The sequence below is a fragment of the Amblyomma mixtum genome, chromosome 7 (genome assembly GCF_055824585.1).
Source record: "Amblyomma mixtum isolate Tamu chromosome 7, ASM5582458v1, whole genome shotgun sequence".
Lineage (NCBI taxonomy): Eukaryota > Metazoa > Arthropoda > Arachnida > Ixodida > Ixodidae > Amblyomma > Amblyomma mixtum.
This window is the reverse complement of record NC_143018.1, coordinates 47,159,467-47,182,979: the sequence shown is the minus strand read 5'-3', so window position 1 is coordinate 47,182,979 and position 23,513 is coordinate 47,159,467. Positions and strand designations below refer to the sequence as shown.

The following is a 23,513-nucleotide window of genomic DNA, read 5'->3' as shown; positions in this document are numbered from 1 at the left end:
CTTGTGGTGTAGTAGCTCACATGCAGGGGGGGGGGGGGGGGGGGGGGCGAAAGTTTCCATTGTTGTGGTGTTCACTGGATGTATGCAGCTGATGTTAGACATCTACACGGCACTTATATTCTGCTGACAGCGTAAGGGCCCTGTTCTTCATTTGTGACCAAAAGTGGCTGTGACAAAAGGCTCCCATAGATGGCACCAGCCAAACCAGCAACGCATTCAGCGATCAGAGCAACCGCGAGCAACATTCCAAGTGTACGGGCCATTAGCCCCAGTCTTCCTCCTCACCCTCGTATAAGCACGCAGCAGGCCCATTGCTGTATCCCCTCACCCTTGGGTTGAGAGTCGGACATGCTATTGCTGGCCACAAAGGCACGTTTCGTCATCATCATCAGCTTGACTATGTCCACTGCAGGACAAAGTTTTCTCTCATACCTCTCCAATTAACCCTGTCCTGTGCCAGCTGTGGCCACCTTATCTCCACAAACTTCATCTCATCCACCCTTGTAACTTTCTTCCTGTTACATTCTAGTACTGTACCGTACCGTTAGCCTATAGTTACCCTTTAAGGGGCTGCAAAACACTACTTGAATGGATGCCGGCTATGCTTAAAGTGAATTATTTGTCACTCAGATGACTCAAACAGAATTGCAGGAGGTGGTGCATAGGAACAGGAGTTATTCAGTCAATGAATTTCAAAATACAAGCAAACAAAATGTTGCCCCTGACTCGATTTTCAAGGTGCTTCTCATTCTAATTTCACATTTCCAATGACTCCACTGGGTGGGACCAATCAAAACAGCTTATCTCAGCACTTCGGGGAAGTAAAAGCACTGCAAAGCAAGTAAAACGAAAAGAAGCACCACCAGAGACAGGTTGCCAGTTCGCTGTAACTTATTCCTTCCAAGGCTGGCAGCCTCGTTCCCATGGTTACAACTACCACGTGGACGCCCAGCTGGGCCAGCGATGCTTCTTCACGTTAACTGCGCAGAAGAGAACATTGATCAGTGGCCTTCCCTGACTTGTCCGAGCTCGAGGTAGATATGTTTAGCATACCATGTTACCGCAGGACTGAGAGCTCACCTACCGCCGGTGAGCACGCGCTGATCGGTTCATGCTGCAGGCGCGCGCAACTGCCGGATACCTGGCGCGGCGCCTTTACGATGATTTGTGCATTCAGTGCGCGCGGGCTCTCTCTACTCCGGTAACGGTGCACGGTATGCTAAAGGTGTCTATTACGACGGACTGACCACGTAATGCGGCGAGCCACTACGAAGGCAACACCTGGTGACACGCGTGTGTCACCAGCGAGGTAGGGGGCCTAGATCGCTGCTGCCACGCACAAAAGTACGTCACATCCACGTCACAACAAACTTAAACAAAAGGGCGCATAAAATCGACATAAACTTTTAGAACATTCAGTTACAGCTAGTTGTGTTCCTTTGCATACCTTCCCTCACACTGCCGGCACATAGAAGCAACTTCCCAGACAAGCATCATGTAAAATATAAAGGTTTAATTACATGATTAAGGTGAAACAAGTAGGGTAAGATAGACAATGTAACAAGATCGAAGAAGACCCCTCTTCCATGCCGAACAGCGACTTAAAAGGGTGTCCTGTCCCTAGTTGGGGAATTTGGTTAATTAAAAATGCGTCCAATCACTGTGAATTGGGTCACGTGCCCATTTTTAGTGGTCCGCCCACAAGGACGTCCCCCAGTTCACCCTCGCTACTTCCTCGAAGATGCTGTGAAGCCCACGACCTACTGTATAATGGGCGACCTGCGCGTGCGCCGCCGCCCCAGCGCCGAAGTTTTGCTTTTGCTTGTGCTGTATTTTTTAGTTCTCTAAGCCGCCACCGCTGAGAGTGGCGCTGTAACTCACCCCCACGACGAAACTAACGAAACCGACGAGACGGCGACCGGCTGCGGAGCACTGCGACCTGCCACGCGTGGGCCCTCGATTTACGTGCTGAGCGGCCGCTAAGCTGGGCGCCGAAGAGTTCTTTTTAAGTAGGCAGGTTGTCACTTAACCGGAGGAAGCTTTGGCGTGCCGTGTGCCTGTGGGTGGCGGCGAATGCCTCCGCGTTTGCGACATCTTCCCGCAGTATGGTCTACTGTTGCGTGCCGCTCTGAAAGTCGAGCGGGCGAACGTCAACAGGGATCTCCTTTCGTGAAAGGACTGCAGCCACTAAAACGGTCCGCAGCTGTGGTGCTATCGTAAGCTGCAAAAAATCCACTGTTTCAGTGCTGCATGGATGACTGTGTGGCCCATAGAATGAGGCTTGTGAAGCTCGTGTGGCACAAATTCATGAGGCCCTTTCTCACTAACTTCACTGGCCAGCTGACTGAGCGCAATGCAAAAAGAAAATTATTGAACAAGAAACCTTGCTCAAGAAAAGTACTGAAAGTATAGCACTTATTTCTGTGATGGCGCGATAAAGCACCACGTACTGGCACTTATTTTTCAGCACATGCTTTTGGAATCATTTGTTAAATCTGCATGAACAGAACACTCGCAGCTCAGCTCACCCTGAAAATTTCCACAAATATTGCATGCATTAAAGTTGACAATCTCGCCCTTTCAAAAGACTCATCACTAAAGTTTGTGTTCAAAAGCTTAAGCGCACGACAAAAAACAAGGGGGAAGAGGCCGAGCTCACGTATTGCACTCGACAGCCTGCCCGTCAAATACGTAACACCGAGGAATGAACTTGCACGGGAGTCGAGAAGGGAGACTGCCAATCTACTCCAACTGTGCTGCTATCGCCCGCCAACTAAAAACAGTGAAAACGCGGTTAAAGAGCAGAAAAGGCGAGTGCCGTCGCCACTGGTCGTCGCAATCGCGTCCGTCGAAAGAACGACGGCGGCTGACCTCCCGCCGTCGCCGCCGCCCCCCAGCCCCGCAGCTCTTTCCCTTAATACTGCCACTCTCATTTCACTGGCCCGCGGCTTTACCTTGCCGCAACCATCTCTCACGCCAAATAATGGCTTCGCAAACTATTCCGCGGAACTCCGCGCCGCCGGCGCCGGTCGCTTGCAGGCACAGCCGAAGCGCGTGAAACGCTGCTGCTGCTGATGATGATGATGATGATGTAGCCTTCCCTTTGTAACGGGTGGGCGCCTACCAAAGGTGCCCCGGCTGGATATACACACCCATAAAAACCACACTGTCAAACGCGAAGCGGCAAAAACACACACGCAAATACCGACGAAACAGTACTGTTCTACCCTATTGAAAATACTGAACGTGGATTCTGCGTGCCTATCTTTGCGTGTTTATTGCCACGCACATTGTGACGATTGAGCGAGGTCGCAGAACGCGAGACATATTTCACACAATTTGCGCAAGCCGAGCAAGCTCGCAAATGCGACACATCTGTCACATAAAGTGCGCAAGCCGCGTAAGGCTCGTACAGCAGGAGACATCCTCGCGTGATATGCGCAAGCCGGGTGGGGCTTCCAGAATGTCCGAGAGCCAAGGGTGAGTCCCAGAATGTTCAAGAGCCTTGTCTGGCTCACAGAGCACTAGACAGTGTCAAATGGAGTTACCATCATGATACCGATAATACCTTGCATGGCTGCAAGGCTCCTACATCACTGCTCAACACGTTACGCCAATGCCCTACCTAAAGGCCTCCTCACCTGTCTGTCACTGCCTCATTCAGCATGCATGTTGTGAGATAACAAGCTTTGCAGCAATGGTGCTTCGTGGGATGACTCTCATGTGTGTAGCATGCTTGCAAAAGGACATAGATAAGGTCACCTTAACTGGCTTTATTAATGCCACATCCCTCATGACGGGTGCCACACAGTGGCTAAACAATTTCTTCAGCTTCTCCAAGTCCAGCAGGTTGGCGTCTTGATCCAGGTTCTCACTATGCAGCACCTGCAAAAAGGTAGCAGTATATGCAAAAAAAATTCAGTTAATTTGTTTTCTCGAAATTCCAGAAAAGGGCACAAGTAGTTCTTCCATTAATGAACTAATGATGATTTCGAAAAGTATCAGGTTTGAAATACAGACATTGGAAAACCCGACTCAAGCACGCAGGCTGCTCAGCATCAAACCTGCACAAAATCTAATAACCGTGTCACACAGGCATTTTGAAGGCTTTCAAATGGCCATCAACTCAGTGGCAATTGAATGCAGCTAAATGGGCATTTCCAATAGCCACAGAGTCCCTAGAACAGTGTGGACATCTATCAAGATTTTGAAGGCTTTTCAGTGGTAGAAATTTGCACTCAGACATGGAGCACTCGCAACTTACACTAAGGAATAAAATCAAAGCAATTTAATCGCTGAAAGAATACTCAACATGAAATGTACAACTTATTTCACTGAAAAAAAAGAAGGCTGGCCACAAAACACTGCAGCAAGCGTATTATCACTGTTGCCAATAGCACAAAAACAATGAATACCACCTTTTCAAAACTGCGTGAGTGCTACAACAGCTTCCCAGCAAAATTATCAACTGTGACAGTGGCTCCACAGCAGTTTGGTGCGAGATGATGAAATATCTCTACGGCGATCAAGTATTCTGTGTAGCAGCGGCATAACTCCCGAGTTGAAGTGCAAATCTCAAAGCTCAATCTCCCACCTTAACTGTTATCTTTAAATACATATTTAAATTCATTGCAGCATGCTGCAGAAGTATGTGGTCAGATCATTCGAGAGGATACCTGCAAGCTATCTCAGGAGACGAAAGATCTGATGAAGAAACGCCAAAGCATCAGGACGTCTAACTTCACAGATAGAATAGGACTAGGACAGCTATCGAAGTTAATTATAAGTGCAAGGTAGCCAACATAAGAAAGTTTAACATGGAGAAAACCTAGCATGCTCTAAAGCATGGAGGTATCCTAAAATCAGTGAAGAGAAAACTAATCACTGGTAAAAACCAGATGTATGCGCTGAAAGACAAAGAGGGCAATGTCATAAGCAATATGGATAAGATAGTTAAAGTAGCCGAAGAGTTCTACACAAATCTCTACAGTAGTGAATGTAATCAGAAGGTTACAGAGAGAGGCAGTAGAGCACAGCAATGGGACACCAGCCAGTAACGAGGGAGGAAGTAAAGAAAGCCTCAGGAGCAATGCAAAGGGGTAAAGCAGCTGGTGAGGATCAGGTAACAGCAGATTTGTTGAAGGATGGAGGAGAGATTATGCTAGAGAAACTAGCCGCCCTGCATACGCTTGCCTCGTGACCACGAGCGTATCAGGAGCTTGAAAGAATGCGAACATTATTTTAATTCATAAGAAAGAAGATGTCAAGGACTTGAAGATTTAGACCGATCAGCTTACTATCCATTGTCTACAAGGTATTTACTAAGGTAATTACTAATAGACTCAGGACAACCTTCGAATTCAATCAATCAAATGATCAGGCAGGCTTTCATAAAGGATACTCAACAAGAGACCACATTCATGCAATCAATCAGGTGATAGAGAAATGGGCAGAATACAACCAACCCCAATATATAGCCTTCATTGACTACCAGACAGCAATTGACTCGGTGGAACCACAGCTGTCATGCAGGCATTGTGGAATCAGGGTGTAGAAGAGTGTTATGTGAAAATATTGGAAGATATTTATAACGACTGCACAGCTACCATAGTTCTCCATAAGGTCAGCAATAAAATTCCAATAAGGCAAGGTGTCAGGCAGGGAGACACGATTTCACCAATGCTATTCACTGCCTGTTTACAGGTGGTATTCCGGGGCCTGAAATGGGAACAGTTGGGGAGAAGAGTTACTGGAGAATACCTAAGTAATTTGAGATTCCCTGATGGCATTGCCTGGCTAAGCCACTCAGGATATGAACTGCAAAGCATGATGAATGAGTTAGACAGGCAGAGCAGAATTGTGGGGCTAGAAATGAACACGCAGAAAACCAAAGTAATGCTCAACAGCCTAGCAAGGGAACAGCAGTTCACAATTGGTAGCGAGGTGCTAGAAGTAGTAAGAGGATATGTATACTTAGTGCAGGTAGTGACCGCTGATCCGGATCATGAGAGGGAAATAACTAGAAGAATAAGAACGGGGTGGAGCGCATATGGCAGGTTCTCTCAGATCGTGAAAGCCAGTTGCCAATATCCCCCAAGAGAAAAGTCTAACACAGCTGTATCTTACTGGTACTCACCTATGGGGCAGAAATGTGGAGGCTAACAATGAGGGTTCAGCTTATTTCAAGGACAACGCAGCGAGCTATGGAAAGAAAAATGATAGGTGTAACGTTAAGAGGTCGGAAGCGGGCGGAGTGGGTGAGGGAAAAAACGCGGGTTAATGAAATCCTATTTGAAATCAAAAGGAAGAAATGGGCTCGGGCAGGGAATGTAAGGCGAAGGCAAGACAACCGCTGGTCCTTGAGGGTAACAGAGTGGATTCCATGAGAAGGTAAATGTAGCAGGGGGCGGCAGAAAATTAGGTGGGCAGATGAGATTAAGAAGTTTGCGGGGATACGGTGGCCACAATTGGCAGAGGACAGGGTTAATTGGAGAGACATGGGAGAGGTTTTGCCCTGCAGTGCGTGTAGTCAGGCTGCTGCTGCTGCTGCTGATGATGATGATGATGACAGCCTGAGCACACCTACAAAGTAAAACTGTGAACTCGACCCAGCAGCACTTTACTGTGTTGAAAGAGAACAGGTACAATTGAATTACTGCATTACCTTGTTATCATTAAAAAGTACAGGGCTCTAAGGACTTCCTAATTTACATCGAAACGAATGGTTTACAGTGAACTTTCACGGATTACACTAACAGGCACTGAAAATCCAACACAGCTGCCCAAGAGAATATTAGGCAGCCGCGCTAGCCTTCTTTTGCGCTATGCTACCTGATACCAGATTAAGATTCGAGAGCAATTTACTCATACTCTAGCACTGGGATACGTTATGCCCCAGACTGATGCAGCTGTCTTACTAAAGGCAGAGAAGCTTTCAGTGTGGGTCATGTGTGCTGTGGCGTGAACACATGCACAGGATCGCCTGCTACCATTCAAGTCCTCTGTGTACACAAATGCAGGTGCAATAGAAAACCCACATCACAAATTTGGCTAGTCTGGTCGGCCAAGCATGGGCCAGCTGATAGCACGAAGCAGCAGGTGCGACACATACCATCATCATCAGCCTGACTAGGCCCACTGCAGGGCAAAGGACTCACCCATGTCTCCACATTAACCCTGTCCTTTGCTAGGTGTGGCCACCATATCCCCGTACACTTCTTAACCTCATCCGCCCATCTAAGTTTCTGCCGCCCCCTGCTATGCTTGCATTCTTTTGGAATCCACTCCATTACCCTTAAGGACCAGCGGTTATGTTGTCTTCCCATTACAAGCCCCGCCCAGGCCCATTTCTTCCTCTTAATTTCAAGTAGCATGTCATTAACCCGCGTTTGTTCCCTCACCCACTCCGCCCCCTTTTGGTCTCGTAATGTTAGACTTATCATTTTTCTTTCCATAGCACACTTTGCTGTCCTTATTGTTTGGCACGTGTTTTTTTCTTTGTAATAAGGCATAAAGTATTATACATGAATTACCACATGGCATCCTCCTATGACCGCTAAATAATTTATAATCAAATTTCTTTCTCCTGCTGTATTTGTTTCGGTTTCGACAGCTGAATGATGGCTGTGACGTCAAAGCGAGGTTATTGGTCACGTGAGTCATGAAAAACTGCAATACAATTGGTACTTCTGGCTCTTAAGGAATGCTGGTGTCAGCGCTGTAGCGAATTAAAATGATGAAGCAGCGATTATAAGTGCAGTTTTACCACGCCTCACGTGACCTATAACCTCTCTTTGATGTCATAGCCATAGTCAAATTGTTCACCGAAACAGGATGGCAGAAAAAGTTGATTATAAATTATTCAGCGGTCTCACGCGAATACCAGATGGTGATTCATGCATAGTAGTGTCTTCCGCAGCATTATAGAGAAGAAAACATGCCACCAAGATTAGGTGTCTATACTCTTTTAAGCTGAACTCTTTTAATTAGCCTCCACATTTCTGTCCCAAAAGTGAGAAACATGCAGGCTAAAGAAAAGATTTCAGCTTAAGTACCAAAGCGGCTCTAATCACACGATGAAGCGGAAAAACTCTCGACACTTGAACAGAGAACAAATAGGAATACCAACAAAATTTTAGATTCTTGTAAGGCTATCAAGCATTTCTGAATATTGTAAACTGCACTTTCACACATACAGTACGCATGTATGCCAAGCTCACATTCAGTAGCCCTGTTTTCCGGCTGTAATTATCACGGTCTGAGCTCAGTTACAGATTTAAAACCAGCCAAAAGATGCAACACAGGAAAAGAGAAGAAAACAGGTTGGACTATCAATTGAATTTTTTGTGAAGGAAAAGAAGGCTCGCATGAAGATGCGCCACACATGACCCACACCAGCGAAAGGCAGGACAACAAATAACTGTCACTGATATACAAGCACGTCATCTAAAAGAGAAAATTCTTTCCGTTGAAGATTGACTAATGGCTTCGCTACTCATACAGCCATTGCCTTGGAGATATGCATCAAATACCTTACAGATTTGTTTACCACTTCTATACACCACTGAAGTGTCACAGAAATCAGGCGTACACACTGATGGGTCATCTTATGATTTACACTCACGACATTGGCACTGTAGTGCCAGATTAGAAGCTGCCTTCCCCCTAACGAGTTAGTGCTCACTCAGGAACACATTAAAGACACCTGCACATATCCCTGAAGTAGTTTCTTGCACAAGCTAGCGGAATGTGATAAACCACTTCCTGCAAGTCCTGAACCTAGTTTTATGGGATACCATACTGCTATCCCGGGTTTTAACAGCAGCGCAAAGGCCATCAACACAATGATTGGCGCAAAAATTACATTTAAAAATTTTCCCGACACTCGATTTGAACTCATGAAGTCTACACAAAGGACTCCATGATAACCGTTCTGAGGTGAATGGCAGTTCAGCCTAGCCTCTGGAATCTGTGCCAAAAAAAACGGAGTCAGCGCATCGCAATTTATTTCCGATATCAGCCAGTGCTGATGACAATTGTATGTTTTGCTTTCTCTGGCTTATAAAGCTCCACTTTCAGAAAAAGTGTCGTCTTTGTGGTTAGGATGCGGAACTTCATCATCACAGGTCAACTTCAGCTTGCCATCAGTGTCCTTTTAATGCCTCAAAGTTGAACAATAGCTCCATTCATAGAGGAGGGCTGTGCATAAATTTCGACCACCAAAGATTCTTTAACATGCACTGACATTGCATAACACACGAGCAAATATGCATTTCGCCTTGTCGAAACGAAGCCACCACAATTCAATCCCGCGTCTTTGGGCTCAGTAGCCGAACACCAATGCAGTAGGCCACAGCAGCAGGTGAAAAACAAAAGAGAGCCCTTAATAGGCAACCTAACTTGCAAAAATCAACATAACGAGGGGTCACACAAGTAGCAGTGGACTAGGAAAATAAAAGCTACTTGTGTCGGAAGATGTCTTCAGTGCTTACCTCAAAAGCCTGCTTGCTTGCTGGGCATCCTAGCACCAAGTGAAAGGCTGGCACAGCTATACTGGAGAGCTTGGAAGAGGCATTGCTGGTAAAGCTATGTGGAGCTTGCTGCAAGGTAAAAAGACACATTTAACAGCAGCACAGTGCAAAAAATGGACTAGAATCAAGCATGTAAGGCAAAATGCAAGGCACAAAAAGGAGCCGGTCGCAGAATGGAACACGACTGTTTAACCACATTTCGAAGTGGGCCAGGCAACAAGAAATTCATAACCACGGCAGTCATTCACAAGCTAGCCTCAGACGAGACATCACTTGCATATCGATATCCAGCATCGTTTCTACAATACATGCTACCATTCAAAAGAACAGACCACAGCAGAACGATATTTTCAGTAGAAGGCTGGTTTGCTTCAAATTCTGCATGCGTCCCTCAATTTGAAATCTGGCATGATTAGCACTGATTTCACATTCTCACAGGTATGATGAATTAATAGTGCCAATTGCAGAAAAACCACACTTTTTCCTTTAACATCAAATAAGGTATTGGAGAGGTACCTCAGCATATTTAAGTCAAAGTCAGATTTATTTGCGCCATTGGTTATAATCATGAAACAATTAAGTTTATTCTTCGTACATATTAAAGGCTCAATTACCCTTAAATTTCACTGCAACTTCGGGATTTAGGCCAAATGGAGCTAGGGCACCTGTGTGCATTTTGCAGTTGTTTGTACCATTTCAGCTCCGAGCCAAAGTATGAAAAAGCGAATGCCAAAATAGAGGCGAAAAACTTCAGAGCAATTTGTTTTTATCTCACCGTTCTGCTATTCAAGGCTCGACTACACTGGCTCGGCTATAAGTACGAACGCAGCTGGATCATACGGAGCTTCGTACCTTAAATACACAATTTATAAAAGTACAAGTGAAATACAAGTGAAAGAGGAGGAAGCTCAATCCTAAGGCATACAGCTGAATCGCAGTCTACGTAGTTATACTGCTCGAGCGCTGTTACTTCAATTACAGCGTAACATGCGGCGAGAATGCAAAGCCCGGGCCGAAGATCTATTCGCGGGCACATATTCCATTCTCGGCGAGAGATGAATGGCAGTACGGCGCCGATATCGTGCACCCCGCGATCGGATCAGCTGCGCATATTTGCATGGCATACTGACCATGACCGTGTGACCACTGACACTACACGCGCATTCATGCCCGTGTGCCGCCAGCAAACAACCTTTCAGCGCTGCGTGCTGCCGCGATAGGCACTGCGTCTTCGCGTCACTGTACTAGCTGCGTTGACGTGGCCAGTTGTGCGCAAAGGCTTTGAAATAATGAACAGGTTCGAAGAAAATTAACTTACCCCCAAGATGCGAGATGTCACCCGGGTAGTGGTCTCCCACCAGCTGCTCCGCCATGGAGGAAATGAGCCCCGCCGTCAGCATAGCGTTTCCAGTGAAGGCGCGCAAAGGACACGCGCTATCCGTCGAGCCCGCTGACGCACGCTATAAACACAGGTTTAGCGAATTTCACTGCTGTCGGCACATCACATATCGGAAGAGTGACAAATGCTCATTCCAGCGATGGTTCACGCCCTCGGCACCACAAAGGAGGACCACGACCGACCACGACAAACGTAGCAACGCTGTCCGCCATGCTGTCCCTTCCCAGACGCTGCGTTCGTTGGCTAGCGCTTCGGCCAGTTCCGGCTTCCTTCGGCCCGTTTAGAAAGGCATCGCCTCCAGGCATTCCTCCAGGTCGTCTCTTTCGGGCTCTATGCTTTTGGGCAGTGCGATAGCAAAGGATTAAAACCAAATGAAACTTTCGTTACAAAAATAATTAAGTTCTTGTGCACATATTAGCATTAAAAACTTGAGAAATTTGTGACGCGTGGACGCATGAATATGCGTGTCGGTACATGCGTGCGTGCGTGCGTGCGTGCGTGCGTGAGTGGGCATGGTCTAGCGCGTCAAATCCAAAGCCTATCCGACATGCTGCATGGTTTCTGAGATCACCGCCGTGAGCTTCGCTTGTTTTCTCGTGCTGCTGCTGGGCGGTCTTGTGCGCCGCTGTTACTGTGCTGGAATCGCAAAAGAAGAAGGATTACCGGTGTGTGCTGCCGGTGGGCGCGCTCTCATCCAAGAGTAGTAGCAGCTCCCAATTAAGCGATCCGTCGGGGCATATGTGTTATGGTTGTCTGGTCGACAACGATAATGAGGTCAGCAGTGCGGTGCCGTCGTTTGATGAGTCGAACCTTTCGGCCTATTGCTCTGCTAACTTCGTTGCAAAAATGCCTGGCTCATAAGCAGCGACAGTGGCCATTGTTTCTGTGGTGTGTTTCGATTACAAGACGGCGCCCTTCTACAGTGTGGCTTCCTTGGAAACTTAGTCGGCGGTGTGCCTGCAACGCCTGTCGCTGTCAGCTCAAACTGACCGCCTGCGAGCGCTGCCTTCTTTTGCGATGTGAACGGTGACGGGACACTTACTGCCTGTGGCCGGAGCTTATAGCAAAAGCGAAGAGTGTTTTCTGTGAAGGTTTGACGAAGTGCGTGTGTCAGTCTGGACCCTTAGCAAGTCATACGAGATGCGACATGCAAAAGTGGTCCACCAGTCGCTTCAGCAGAAAGGAGTGCGGATGTTTTTTACGTTACTTCAATCTAGAACTGCCCATGCAAATATTTCAACTCGTCTCTTGCCTAAACAGCATAGTAAAGAAGCTAAAGCAACAAAACTGCTGTTTCCATGCTGTATATTGATTCCGCACTCGTGCTAGAGGTGGGAAATATGTAGCAGTTATTGGCGGAGTTACAGCCTATGAAGCACGTGCAGCTTCATGTAACTGCAGGTTAGGATATGCGCCTTACTTGGTATTGACTTTGTGACCAGACATAGCCATTTGTCAACTAAAAGAAATTTTCTTGCTATAGGATTCTGCAGCATTATGTATGCTTCTGGACACTGAATACCGGGTGCGTCACCTCTCTTGAAAGCACTCAGATTTGTGTACTTATCAGTACGTTTGAGATGAGAAAATTTTATCAGCTTCTTTTCTTTATTTTATAATTAGCTACACAGCATGTTGCAAAAAAAATGTTTTAAGGAAAAGTATTTCAGTTTAGAGTAGAACAGTTCAACAAAGTTGTTTTGGGCATTCTGGTAACTTCAAGATGGTATTTGATGGTTGCATACAGACGCGCAAGTCAAACCTCAAAGGGCATCAAACTTAACAGTACCGCTGAGCTTATCCTTTCGTGCTTTTTATGTGTGTGTAGATCACGTGGGGAAGTTCAGTATTGGATGTTGGATTTCATAGTTCTGCTACAACTTTTATCTTCCTTTCTACACATGAAACATGACTGAACTTGATTACATTCCCCAAGCAAATACCTGACGCCTTACAAGCGTTCCTTACTGTGCACAGTTGTCCCAGTGCATTATATCCACTCATGTGCAGCACACTGTTGTGTTGCTCTTGGTCTCCAAATGTGACTCTCAGCAATATGATGGAATCATAGTCCATCCAGATGGTCTTTGTGGTAGTGCAAATTTCAAAACAGATTGAAGAAGAATGAATAGTGTGATACTTCGTCATGCATCATGCAATGCTGGTGCTAATCAGGCAACATGTGTGGTATATATACTTCGCACATTTGAGATTCATTGGATTTGTTCTGGAGCCATACTGGGAATTAATTAATCGATCTGTGATTTGTCACTGAAATTGAGAGAGGGCACTAATTTCTGAACTTTTGACACCAACTGTGAATTCAAAACTGTCTTTTCATGTAGGCTTACATGGCTTTTTTACGTGTATGTAAATTTATGCTAATGACTTTGGAAATTGCTTTGGAAATGGTTTTAGAAATTGCCTCGTAACATTCCTGTTACAGCTCACAATTCGCTTTCTGCACGTCATGTTTGATTGAACCTGATTATATCCCCAAGCTTGTTTGTTGCACCTAACAGACACTGTTGCCCTTTCAGAGTTATTCCATTGATTGACTCCTTTGGAGTGCAAGCAACAAATGGTTGTGTTGCTTCTGATTTCGAAATATGGCTGTCTGCATGACGGGCGACAACATAAATGCTCTGGATGGCTTTCATCATGCATCTATAAGATATCTGTAACTTTCAGAATTGGTTAAAGGAAGAACTGAAGGATGCTGTAAGAGTCGTTAGAAGCTTGTTTTTTACATTATTTTATAATGAACTTGCAATGTTGACAAGTTCTTGCTCAGTGTGCATGTTGTCATGTACAGGTCCCTGCAGTTTCGAAGGGAACCATTTTGCACTAAAAGATAATTTTTTGGTTATTTGTTTGCTGAAGTTGAAAATGATTAATGGGTACTTACGCCAAGACGAAAATTATAAAACAGCAAAACGTGAGCTTATTGCTCATTATTGAGAAGTAATCATTAACTGAATGCTCGAACTTTGTTTGCTTTCACCCTAAATGGGCCTTTACAGTCTCGACAAGTTGCTACTAAGCAAGCAAACGCACACATGGCCACACGCAGCCTCACTGAGCTTGCTCAGTGTGCACATAAGCACGCACAGCTTCGGCAAGCCCCCTCTCAGCACGCAGATGTCCACGCACAGAGAGTTGTCCACGAGAGTCCACGATTTTTTACACACAAAGAGTGTGCGTGTACGTCTTTCAGCTCACAGTACGCGATCATGTACACACAGGACGCACAGAATGCGTACAGGTAATGCACAATTTCTGCGCATTCGTGTGCAAAATGAACGTGATCGTACAAAAATCACTGTTCTCGTGCAAACTCACGCAGAGTTTTTTCAATAGGGTAGTGTCGCACCAGCGTCCACCACTCTGTCAATCGGCGCTTCGTCGCTGCAACCGCCGCCTGGTTTGCCGCATCCGCCGTGCAGCCCTCGTTCGCAGAACGGAAACCCAACGCCTGCGGAAGCGTAGCGCCCTGGTGCGGTGGCGTTGGCAGCTTCTCGCAGAGTAGGACGATGTGCTCCGTTGTTTCGTCGTGCTCTCCGCAGGCTCTGCACTGGGTGCATTCGACTGTATTGTCGAAGCGCTTGCGATACACAAGCGTTGGCATGGCGCCCGCGCGTGCCTCAAACAACAGGCGGCTGCCTACACTGTTGTCGTAGAAGCTCTCGACGCAGATGTCCTGCTTGGCTGCCCGGTACACTTCCAGCGTCGACTTCCCTTCCATGGCAGTCCTCCACGCCTCTCGCTCCTGCGCACGCACTTGGGCATCAACTGCTTTGGCCCATTTCCTCGCGCTGTCGGCTTGTACTTCATTTCTGAAGAAGCCGAACTTGCGACGAAGGTGTTGGAGCCGTTTCACCCATGTGGTCCGCAGGCAGTTTTGACTTACATAGTCAAAGACTCTGCGCGCCCACCTGTTTTTGTGCATCAGGCGCAGCCTGCCGTCGTAGGCTATTTTGCTTCTTGCCTCGCGAGCCTCGAAGGCAGACCAACCGAGGTCTCCCTGCACAGCTTCATTAGCCACCCGCCCATGGCACCCCGGCGCCAGGCGTCCCACCGCTCGTTGACCACGCTCAAGCCATTCCCTTGTGGGCGATGTCACGCAGATAACTGCGTTCGCAAATGACAATGCGGGCACATGCACTGCTTTCCACAGCTCGCGGACCATAACAAACCGATTGCAGCCCCATAGGCACCGCCTTCGCAGTATGTTTCCCGCTCGCTGCGAAGCTTGCTTCAAGTGCTCCTCATGTCTTGCTGCATACTCTGGCTGCGTGCTGAACCTAATGCCGAGGTAACGGTATTCTGTTGCCATCTCGAGGACGTCCCCATTAGGTAAGTGGACCGGCTGCTCGGCGTCCAGCGGCGCTGAAAAACACAGCACCGCCGACTTCTTTGAGTTGAAGCTCAGGCCAAGTGGTGCCATGGTTTCAGCGCATATGTTGATGAGGGCCTGGAGCTCCGCATTTGTCTCTGCCATTAATACTACATCATCGGCGAAGACTAGGCCTGGCAATATCCATCGGTCCTTTACACCACCGCTGATGTAGCTTAGAGTGAACCCCAACTGCGCATCCAACAGCTTGCGCTCCACCCCTGCAGGGGTGAGTTTTAGCGGCACCTACCGGCTGGCTTGGTCCCTACTCAGAGGTCACGTGGTATTTCTTCGGCCGCGCGCTCCCGTAGAGGGTGGCGCGATGCGCAGGTCGCCCATTATACAGTAGGTCGTGGTGAAGCCGATCCCTCGCAGCAACGATGACAAGCCGTTAAGGTCGAGTCATTCGTCAGCCAAAACACGTCTGACACCTGCACTTCACAGCGAGCCGTGGGGACTGAGGGCTGGTGTCGCACTTGCGCCGAAAGGTTCCAGGAAGACAGGAAGTCGTTACCGAAGCGCGAGCACGCCAGCACACGCGCTGGCCATAAACAACACAGAACAGCCGCCGACACACCATGCCGTTGCGTTTCGTTTGGGTTTGGCACCGCTAATGGGAGTTGAGCCGAGGACCGTTGCCGCGCAGCGGATGTCCACCCCATAAACCACCAGGGGGCACCTTTGTTGATGCCGCCCTTTGTTGATGATAAATATGGAAAGAAGGCTAGAAGAAAGTAATCTGGGTTATAATCTGTCGTACAGATTAGGCGGAAATGTAGTTGAGCAGCGACTCCCGGGTTTAATGTATGCGGACGATATTGTACTGTTAGCAGATAGCCAGGAAGATTTGCAAACTTTGGTTAATTGCTGTGGAGACGAAGGAGACGCTCTAGGATTCAGTTTTAGCGCAACTAAATCAGGTGTGATGATTTTTAACGATACAACTGATCAGGGGCTTACAATACAAGGACACGAAATACCCAAAGTGGCCGAATACAAATACCTCGGGATATGGCTAAACGAAGGGCAGATATACACGGAAAAGCACGAACAGGCTCTTAGGGCAAAAGGACGAAGAGACGCCGGGATAATGAAACATAGGGCATACAACAAATATGAAGTACTAAGAGGTATTTGGAAAGGAATAATGGTGCCGGGACTTACTTTCGGCAATGCGGTTCTGTGCTTAAGGGCAGAAGTTCAGTCGAGATTAGAAGTAAATCAGAGAGCTGTTGGAAGATTAGCACTAGGTGCCCACGGCAAATCCACAAACGAGGCAGTACAAGGGGATATGGGCTGGGCATCGTTCGAAGCACGGGAAGCTAAGAGCAAAATACTATATGAAGAACGCCTGAGGAAATTGGACGATAACAGATGGGCAGCTAAGGTATTTAAATATTTATACAGAAAGAACGTTGACTCACAGTGGCGGAAAAGAACTAGAAAACTAACCAGTAAGTATGCCGGTCATGAAGACGGAGAAAGAAAGATCATTACACGACAGGTTAAAAACGCGGAAGTTAAAAATTGGATGAATTCAATGGAAAAGAAACATAGTGTAGAACTATATCGATTCTGGAAAAGGCAGATCAGGAAAGAATTTTTCTATGATAACTCAAGAGGCAGTGCCCTACTTTTTGAAGCTAGATCAGGGTGTCTTAGAACGCGCAGCTACAAAAAGAGATTTAACGACGAAGATGACACATGTGCAGTGTGTGGTAGACCTGTGGAAACAATTGAACGCCTCATAATCAAATGTGATGGTATCCATCCGGATGTCGATGCAGGCGCAGTCACTCTTTCTGAGGCCCTAGGGTTTAAACATGGAGGAAGAAAAACTAGGAGGGACCATGACGTCACAATCTTGAAGCCTAGTCATAAAAAATATAATGGAAAGCATCATGGGAAATAGGCCCTCACGTGACAAGGCAGTGGTAGCTCTTAGCCGGATTTCGGTTTCGGTTTTGCTCTCTCGCTGTACGAGCAGCGTTCACTGACGGCTCCGTGGTGAGCGCAAACTGCTCGCTCGCCGCAGCGGCCACCATCCCCGAGCGACGCGTGCGCTGACTGCGGCGCAGTGGAGACATCGGAGCACATGCTCCTTCGCTGTGCCGCTTCTGCAGTGCCGCGTCGCGAGATTCTCGCGGCCTGCAGGGCGCTGGGAATCATCCCGGACAGTCTCGAAGCGCTCCTGTGGCCGCGCGGCACTGCGCGCACCCGTGATATTCTAGCCTCTATACCCGTGACAGAACAGTGGTGAGCCTCTGTGCGTTCATCGAGCAGGTGGGCTTGACTTCCCGCTCGCTCTTCGCCAGGTAGTGCACGCGTGACACGAACGCTCCGTGGGTGCTACCTCGGACGGTATACGCAGCCGGGCGCCCCACCCCGGCCGCTAGTGCAGTGTGCCGCGCGCGCGATTAGTCCGAGACAGGACGCTATACGAGCTCGCGGCTATGTATACATACAGTTTACTTCTTTCTGTAAGTGATTGTGCGCAGTGGCCGGGAGACCCCGCGCAGGGGCAGACGTAAAGCCGCCGGCACTCTCTCTCGACAGCGAGAGAGAGATAAATACTTCACTGCTGCATTTCACGTCGGAACCGCCTATGTGCGCGAGCGTATTCGGCACGACTTGTGCCTCGAGAATAGCGGAGAATGGCGGGCCCATGGGCGGGCCGAAGTCCGCCTGCCCGAGAAATAGAATCTTGCGCAGCGCGCCGGAGCGCTCGTTCAACACGTCCGTCCGCCGTGAGCGCTCTGGAAGCCGCTGCGCCCTTTTTTAGAGGCTCGTTTCTTCGCCTACTCTCGAGTTCTCCGCTTATAGCATGCGCTGAAATAAACGCTCCGTATGTGTGTATAACGACGAAAGGAATTCCTCTCCATTCTCTCTATGAACCACAGTTGAACAGTGACGAGGTCGCGGCCGCACCCTTTGATGAAAAGTTTACCTGCAGTTTTCTACAGTGCACCCAAAAACTCAAGAGTGTAATCAACAGAAGTGTTGAGACCCGGAGCCTTCAGACAACTTCGAGCTCGGTACGCATTCCGCCAAAGCTGAAACACAGGCGCTGCGCTTCTGCGCTACTGCGGAGCACGGACGTTCACTAAAAAGCACCGCTGGCTGGCAGTCTGGTAACTGTGGAGGAGGGCCTATTTCCCATGAGTCAGTGCGCAAAAGGGCCCTCGGCAGCGGCGTCAGAGGAGGATGGCTTGCAGAGGCTGAGCGCACTCCCTCCTAGTTTTTTTACCTCCATGGGTTTAAAGATAACAATGGTCATGTAAATAAATCTGCAGTGGAAATCAGCAAAAAGCGATTGGAGGATTGGTGGCTGAAAAGCAGAGATGCGGCATAAGGTTAGAATTGTAGGAAACCGTAGGCAAAGGTGATGGCGAATCTTAATGAGAATTGCCAACACAGTAAACAAAAAAATAATAAAGAAAGAAAAGCTGAGCATGGTGGCAATTGCCACCACCCCGTTTCAAAGGGGGCGCTCCTATCCATCCATCCATCCATCCCTCTACCTTCGGGGTGCCGGGGCCGCCACGCCGGCGCCTCTTCGAAGTCGTGTCTATTGAAAGTTTCCAGATGTCTGGAGATTCTTTGTAGGCTGGCGTTTCCCGTCCTTATATTGTAGCTAGCATACAGCACCAAGAAACCGTTCCGATGCTTCGGCGCTTTAGCGGAAGGAGTCGAGCGTAACACCTCCGCACCAACTGTGTTGCATGGCTTTCCTAGCGTGCAACACAACACGCCAGAATAGCTCGACAAGCCCGAGCCCCGGCGGCCGGGAGTTCCCGATGGCGTCCCGCGCCGCGTGCAGTCAGAGCCTTCTCCCACTTATCTCCCAATACCGCAAAAGAAAAGAGAGAGAGAGGAAGAAAAAAAAAACCACTCGACCCCTCCCCCCGCACACACAGGGATCTCGCTGGAGATTAGCCGGCACCCACAAGTCTCGACATGGCGTCGGCGTTGACATTTTGGACCCCTTTTTTGTGTTCGATTGTGAGGTTGTACTTTTGCAGAGCCAACGACCATCGAGTGAGCTTAGCACTATGTGGACTGCTAAGTGTGAGGTAGCGAAGAGGGTTATGGTCGGTGATCACTCGCACCTTAGTGCCGAACACCCACTCCTCGAGTCACGGTGGAAGAAAGATTCTTCCATCGTGCCTCGAGTTTCTCTAGTGCCCAAATCACGGCATAAGCCTCCTTTTCAATGGTGGCCGAACGGGCCTGGGCCGGATTCAGTTTCCTGCTCAGGAAGGCTAAGGGGCACTCCCTACCCTCCTCGTCGAGTTGTGCTAGACACGCGCCGACGGCGAAGTCGGACGCGTCTGTGGCGAGGACATGTTCTCGCGTGGGACCTGGTGCGCGTAGCGCTGTCGCAGACTTTAACCTAGCCTTGACCTCGTCGAATGCCTTTTGGGCCTCGTCTCCCCAGGGGAGTTGTTGCGGCGCCCGCCTCGTAGTGAGGTTTGTTAGTGCAAGCACCACCTGCGCGTAGTGAGGCACATACTGGCGGTAGTAGTTGGCAAGCCCTAAGAAACTTCTCAACTGCCTCTTCGTCTGGGGCCCGGGAATTTCATCGATTGCCTTCATCTTGTCTGAGTCGACGCGGTGGCTGTTCGATCCCATATGTGCCCCAAAAACCGCACCTCTTTCTTTGCGAAGCGGCACTTACTCGCTTTAAAGGTGAACCCCGCTGCTCCGATCACAGCCAATACCATTTCTAAGTGCTTGAGATGATATCTTCCCACGTTTCGGAAAATATTGCGAGGTCGTCAATGTATGCACAGGCATACTCGCGGTGGGGAGCTAGCACTTCGTTAATTATGCGCTGAAAAGTTGAGCCGGCGTTTCTGAGACCGAACGGCATAACCCGCCACGCGTACTGGCCGTGAGGCGTCACGAATGCGGTGAGAGCCTGTACCTCCTCGTCGAGCCGTATCTGCCAGTATCCTTTTAGCATATCTATCAAGGTGATGTAATCCGCCTTCGCCACTCTCAGCAGGAGCTCGTCAGGTACACTCATGGGGTAAGCGTCCGGGTCGGTGATGCTATTGAGTTTGCGGTAGTCGCAGCATAGTCTCACTCCTCCGTCCCGCTTTGCCACGCAGACCATCGGATGGGCGTATTGGCTTTCCACGGGATAAACCATGCCCCATTCCCTAAGCTCAGAAACTTGCCTCTCCACCTCCTTCCTAAAGGCCATCGGCACCTTGTATGGGTAGACAGGTTGCCTCTCCGCGTCTGCCTTGAGCTTGATTCGGTGCACTCCTACGTTGCAAATACCTGGCCTGTCTCCGTAAACGTGACTGTTTCGGGCCACCAACACGTCGACCTCCGGGCGTTGTGACACGTTCAGATGACTTAATGCGTCGGGCGGCAGCTCATTGATTGAGTCCGCAGGGGTAGGAAACGTCGGCACGTGGCCGAACTCCTCATCGCTCTCAAATATTAACCCGACCGCACTTACGCGCGCGTGGTACGGCCGCAGCTTATTTGCGTGCACCGAACGGTGCGACCCGTAGTCTAGCTCAATGACGTAAGTGTAGGGCCGCAGCTGCCTAACGACCCTGACCGGCCCCACCCACTTCTCCGTTAACTTGTTCCCGCCTTGCCTCTCGAGCCACAATACCTGTTCGTCCTCCATGAACCCCTTATCTGTTGCTCTGAGATTGTAGCGGCTGGTATAAGTGCGCTGAGCTGCTTCTAAGTTTTCTTCGGCTGCTGCACTGGCCTCAGCCATCGTTTCCCGTAGCCTTTGCATGTATTGCGCCGTGGGGACTCCCAATGAGTCTGGAACTGCCCATTCCCCCGTCCAAGATTTTTGTAGGATGGTGAGCGGCCCCACCGGCAGCCTTCCGTACATCAGCTCGAACGGCGACCTCCCCGTGCTAGCGTTGGGCACCTCGCGGTAGGCCCACAGGAGGAACGGAACGAATTTGTCCCACTCTCTCCCGTGTTCGTTTATGGTGTGGTGCAGCATGGACTTGAATGTCCCATTCCTCTTTCGACTAACCCGTTGCTCTGCGGGTGGTCCGGCGTAGAGAAACGGGGACATGCGCCTAGTTTTGCGAGGAGCTCCTGAGTCAACCTAGCTGTGAAATTTGTGCCCTGATCGCAGCAGATCGTCTCTGGGACACCTATCTGTCGTAACCCGTCGCAAGTAGCCCTCGCAGTTAATGCCTTCAAACATATATTACCTCTGGCCACCTTGAATGGACGTCCACTACCGGAAGGCGGCTCGAGCGGGCCTACACAGTCCATGTTTACCACCTGGAATGCGACGCCCGGTCTAGCTAAAGGTGAGATCGGCACGCGGTGCTGTGTTCGCATTGGGGCTCTCATCTGACAATCATGGCACGCGCGGCAGTGCTGCTTCACATCGCGGGCTACCCCCGGCCAGTAGAATGACGCCTTAGGTAAGTATACATCTGTTCTGTACTTTTCTCTTCAGGGATATTGGCAAAACTGCCATTCACGATCTCAGAGAACCGGCCATATGCGCACCACGTACCCCATTCTTATTCTTCTAGTTATTTCCCACTCCCTAAAGAAGACGTATCGCTTACCACTTCCAGCGCCTCGCTGCCAATTGCAAACTACTGTTCCTTTGCGAGGTTGTTGAACCTTTTTTTTTCTGCACATTGTCAAGGGGTTAATGACAAGAAATAGGCGGGACAGCTTGACAGCAAAGAAATAGACCCGACAGATTGGCAGCATGTCCTTCCTGAGGGAAGCTGGCGAACTTCAACGTCTTTGAGCCCGAGCGCCACCTGGCATTCCTCTCTCCTTAAAAAAAGCGCGCACACTAGCACGGATAAGCACACAAGAAATGATAAGCAAACAAGGAGAAAAAGGAGAAGGATTGACGAATTCTGCATGAATGGGCATTAGCCCGCTAAAGACCTTCAGGCGGAGCTTAGGTGCCCTCTAAAGTCCCTAGTGCCCCTGCTTTCGCACGCTTACTCGGTTTAACTACGTCTAACCCCTACCATTTTTTATTGCGAAAGCAATACTGCTCGCAGTTTGAGCCCTTCAGCGTCGTCCCGGCGGTGTAACCACGTTTGACCTTTAGCATGACCTCCGCTGTGACGTCACGCCACACGGAGAGAGACAGAGCCCCAACTCGTCTCGTCGCGGTCGTCCCAGTGCAACCACGGTGCGCCGAGGAGCACCTGCGCGCCCAACTGAGCTCGTCGCTGCTGCGCCAGCGGATCCACGCCGCGCAGCAGCTGCGCGCAGCTGCCGCGAATAAAAAAATATAAAAAGTAAAGAAATAAAAAATATACATAAAAATAAAATAAAATAAGAAAATAAAAATAAATAAAAACAAAAAAAATTACGAAAGAAAGGTTAAACATGGTGGCAATTGCCACTACCCCGTTTCAAAGGGGGCGCTCCTATCCATCCGTCCGTCCATCTATCCGTCCATCCATCCGTCCATCCATCCGTCCGTCCATCCATCCGTCCATCCATCCATCCATCCATCCATCCATCCATCCATCCATCCATCCATCCATCCATCCATCCATCCGTCGCGGTCGTCCCAGAGCAACCACGGTGCGCCGAGCAGCAGCTGCCCGCCGCTGACGCGAATAAAAAAATAAATAAATGAATAAAAATGAAAAAGAAATAAAATTAAAATAATAAAAATAAAATAGAAAACAAAATTGAAAAAAATTAAAGAAATAATAAAGTAAAAAAATTACTATAGAAAAGCTGAGCATGGTGGCAATTGCCGCCGCCCCGTTTCAAAGGAGGCGCTCCCATCCATCCATCCATCCACACATCCATCCATCCATCCACACATCCATCCAACCATCCATCCATCCATCCATCCATCCATCCATCCATCCATCCATCCATCCATCCATCCATCCATCCATCCACACATCCATCCATCCACCCACCCACCCCAACAAACACAAAACCTCCTCAGAAACTCCAAAAAAGGATGGAATGTCCCAGTCCCAGTACAACGTTTATCAAACGTTTCCAGACCATAGAGGCACGACATAGAAACACAAGCAAAAAGGCAGTGCTCCCACTAAAGGTCTAGAAACGTTTTTTCTGGAGTGTTAAGCAGCAACAAAAGCGAGTTAATGCATTTTCGTCCCAGAAATATAACTGGGCATAACGTTTTGGGACCAATGATTTTCAACAAGAAATAAAAATCGACTGCTCG

The 23,513-nt window shown here is 48.8% G+C and overlaps 1 protein-coding gene across 2 annotated transcripts; it reads right to left on the bottom strand.

Moving 5' to 3' along the window:
- Positions 1-1,927: 1,927 nt before the first annotated feature.
- Positions 1,928-15,534, bottom strand: LOC149335931 (uncharacterized). 2 transcript variants are annotated; one of them, XM_089552478.1, is made up of 3 exons: positions 10,849-15,534; positions 9,492-9,599; positions 1,928-3,885 (listed from the first exon to the last, which is right to left on the bottom strand). In XM_089552478.1, exon 1 carries the CDS (start codon positions 15,428-15,430, stop codon positions 14,249-14,251), a length of 1,182 nt encoding a protein of 393 aa, XP_089408604.1. In that variant the 5' UTR covers positions 15,431-15,534; the 3' UTR covers positions 1,928-3,885; positions 9,492-9,599; positions 10,849-14,248. The 2 variants fall into 2 exon arrangements, with proteins under 2 accessions (XP_089408604.1, XP_089408603.1); XM_089552477.1 differs by lacking the exon at positions 1,928-3,885 and having other exon boundaries at positions 6,507-9,599.
- Positions 15,535-23,513: the final 7,979 nt, after the last annotated feature.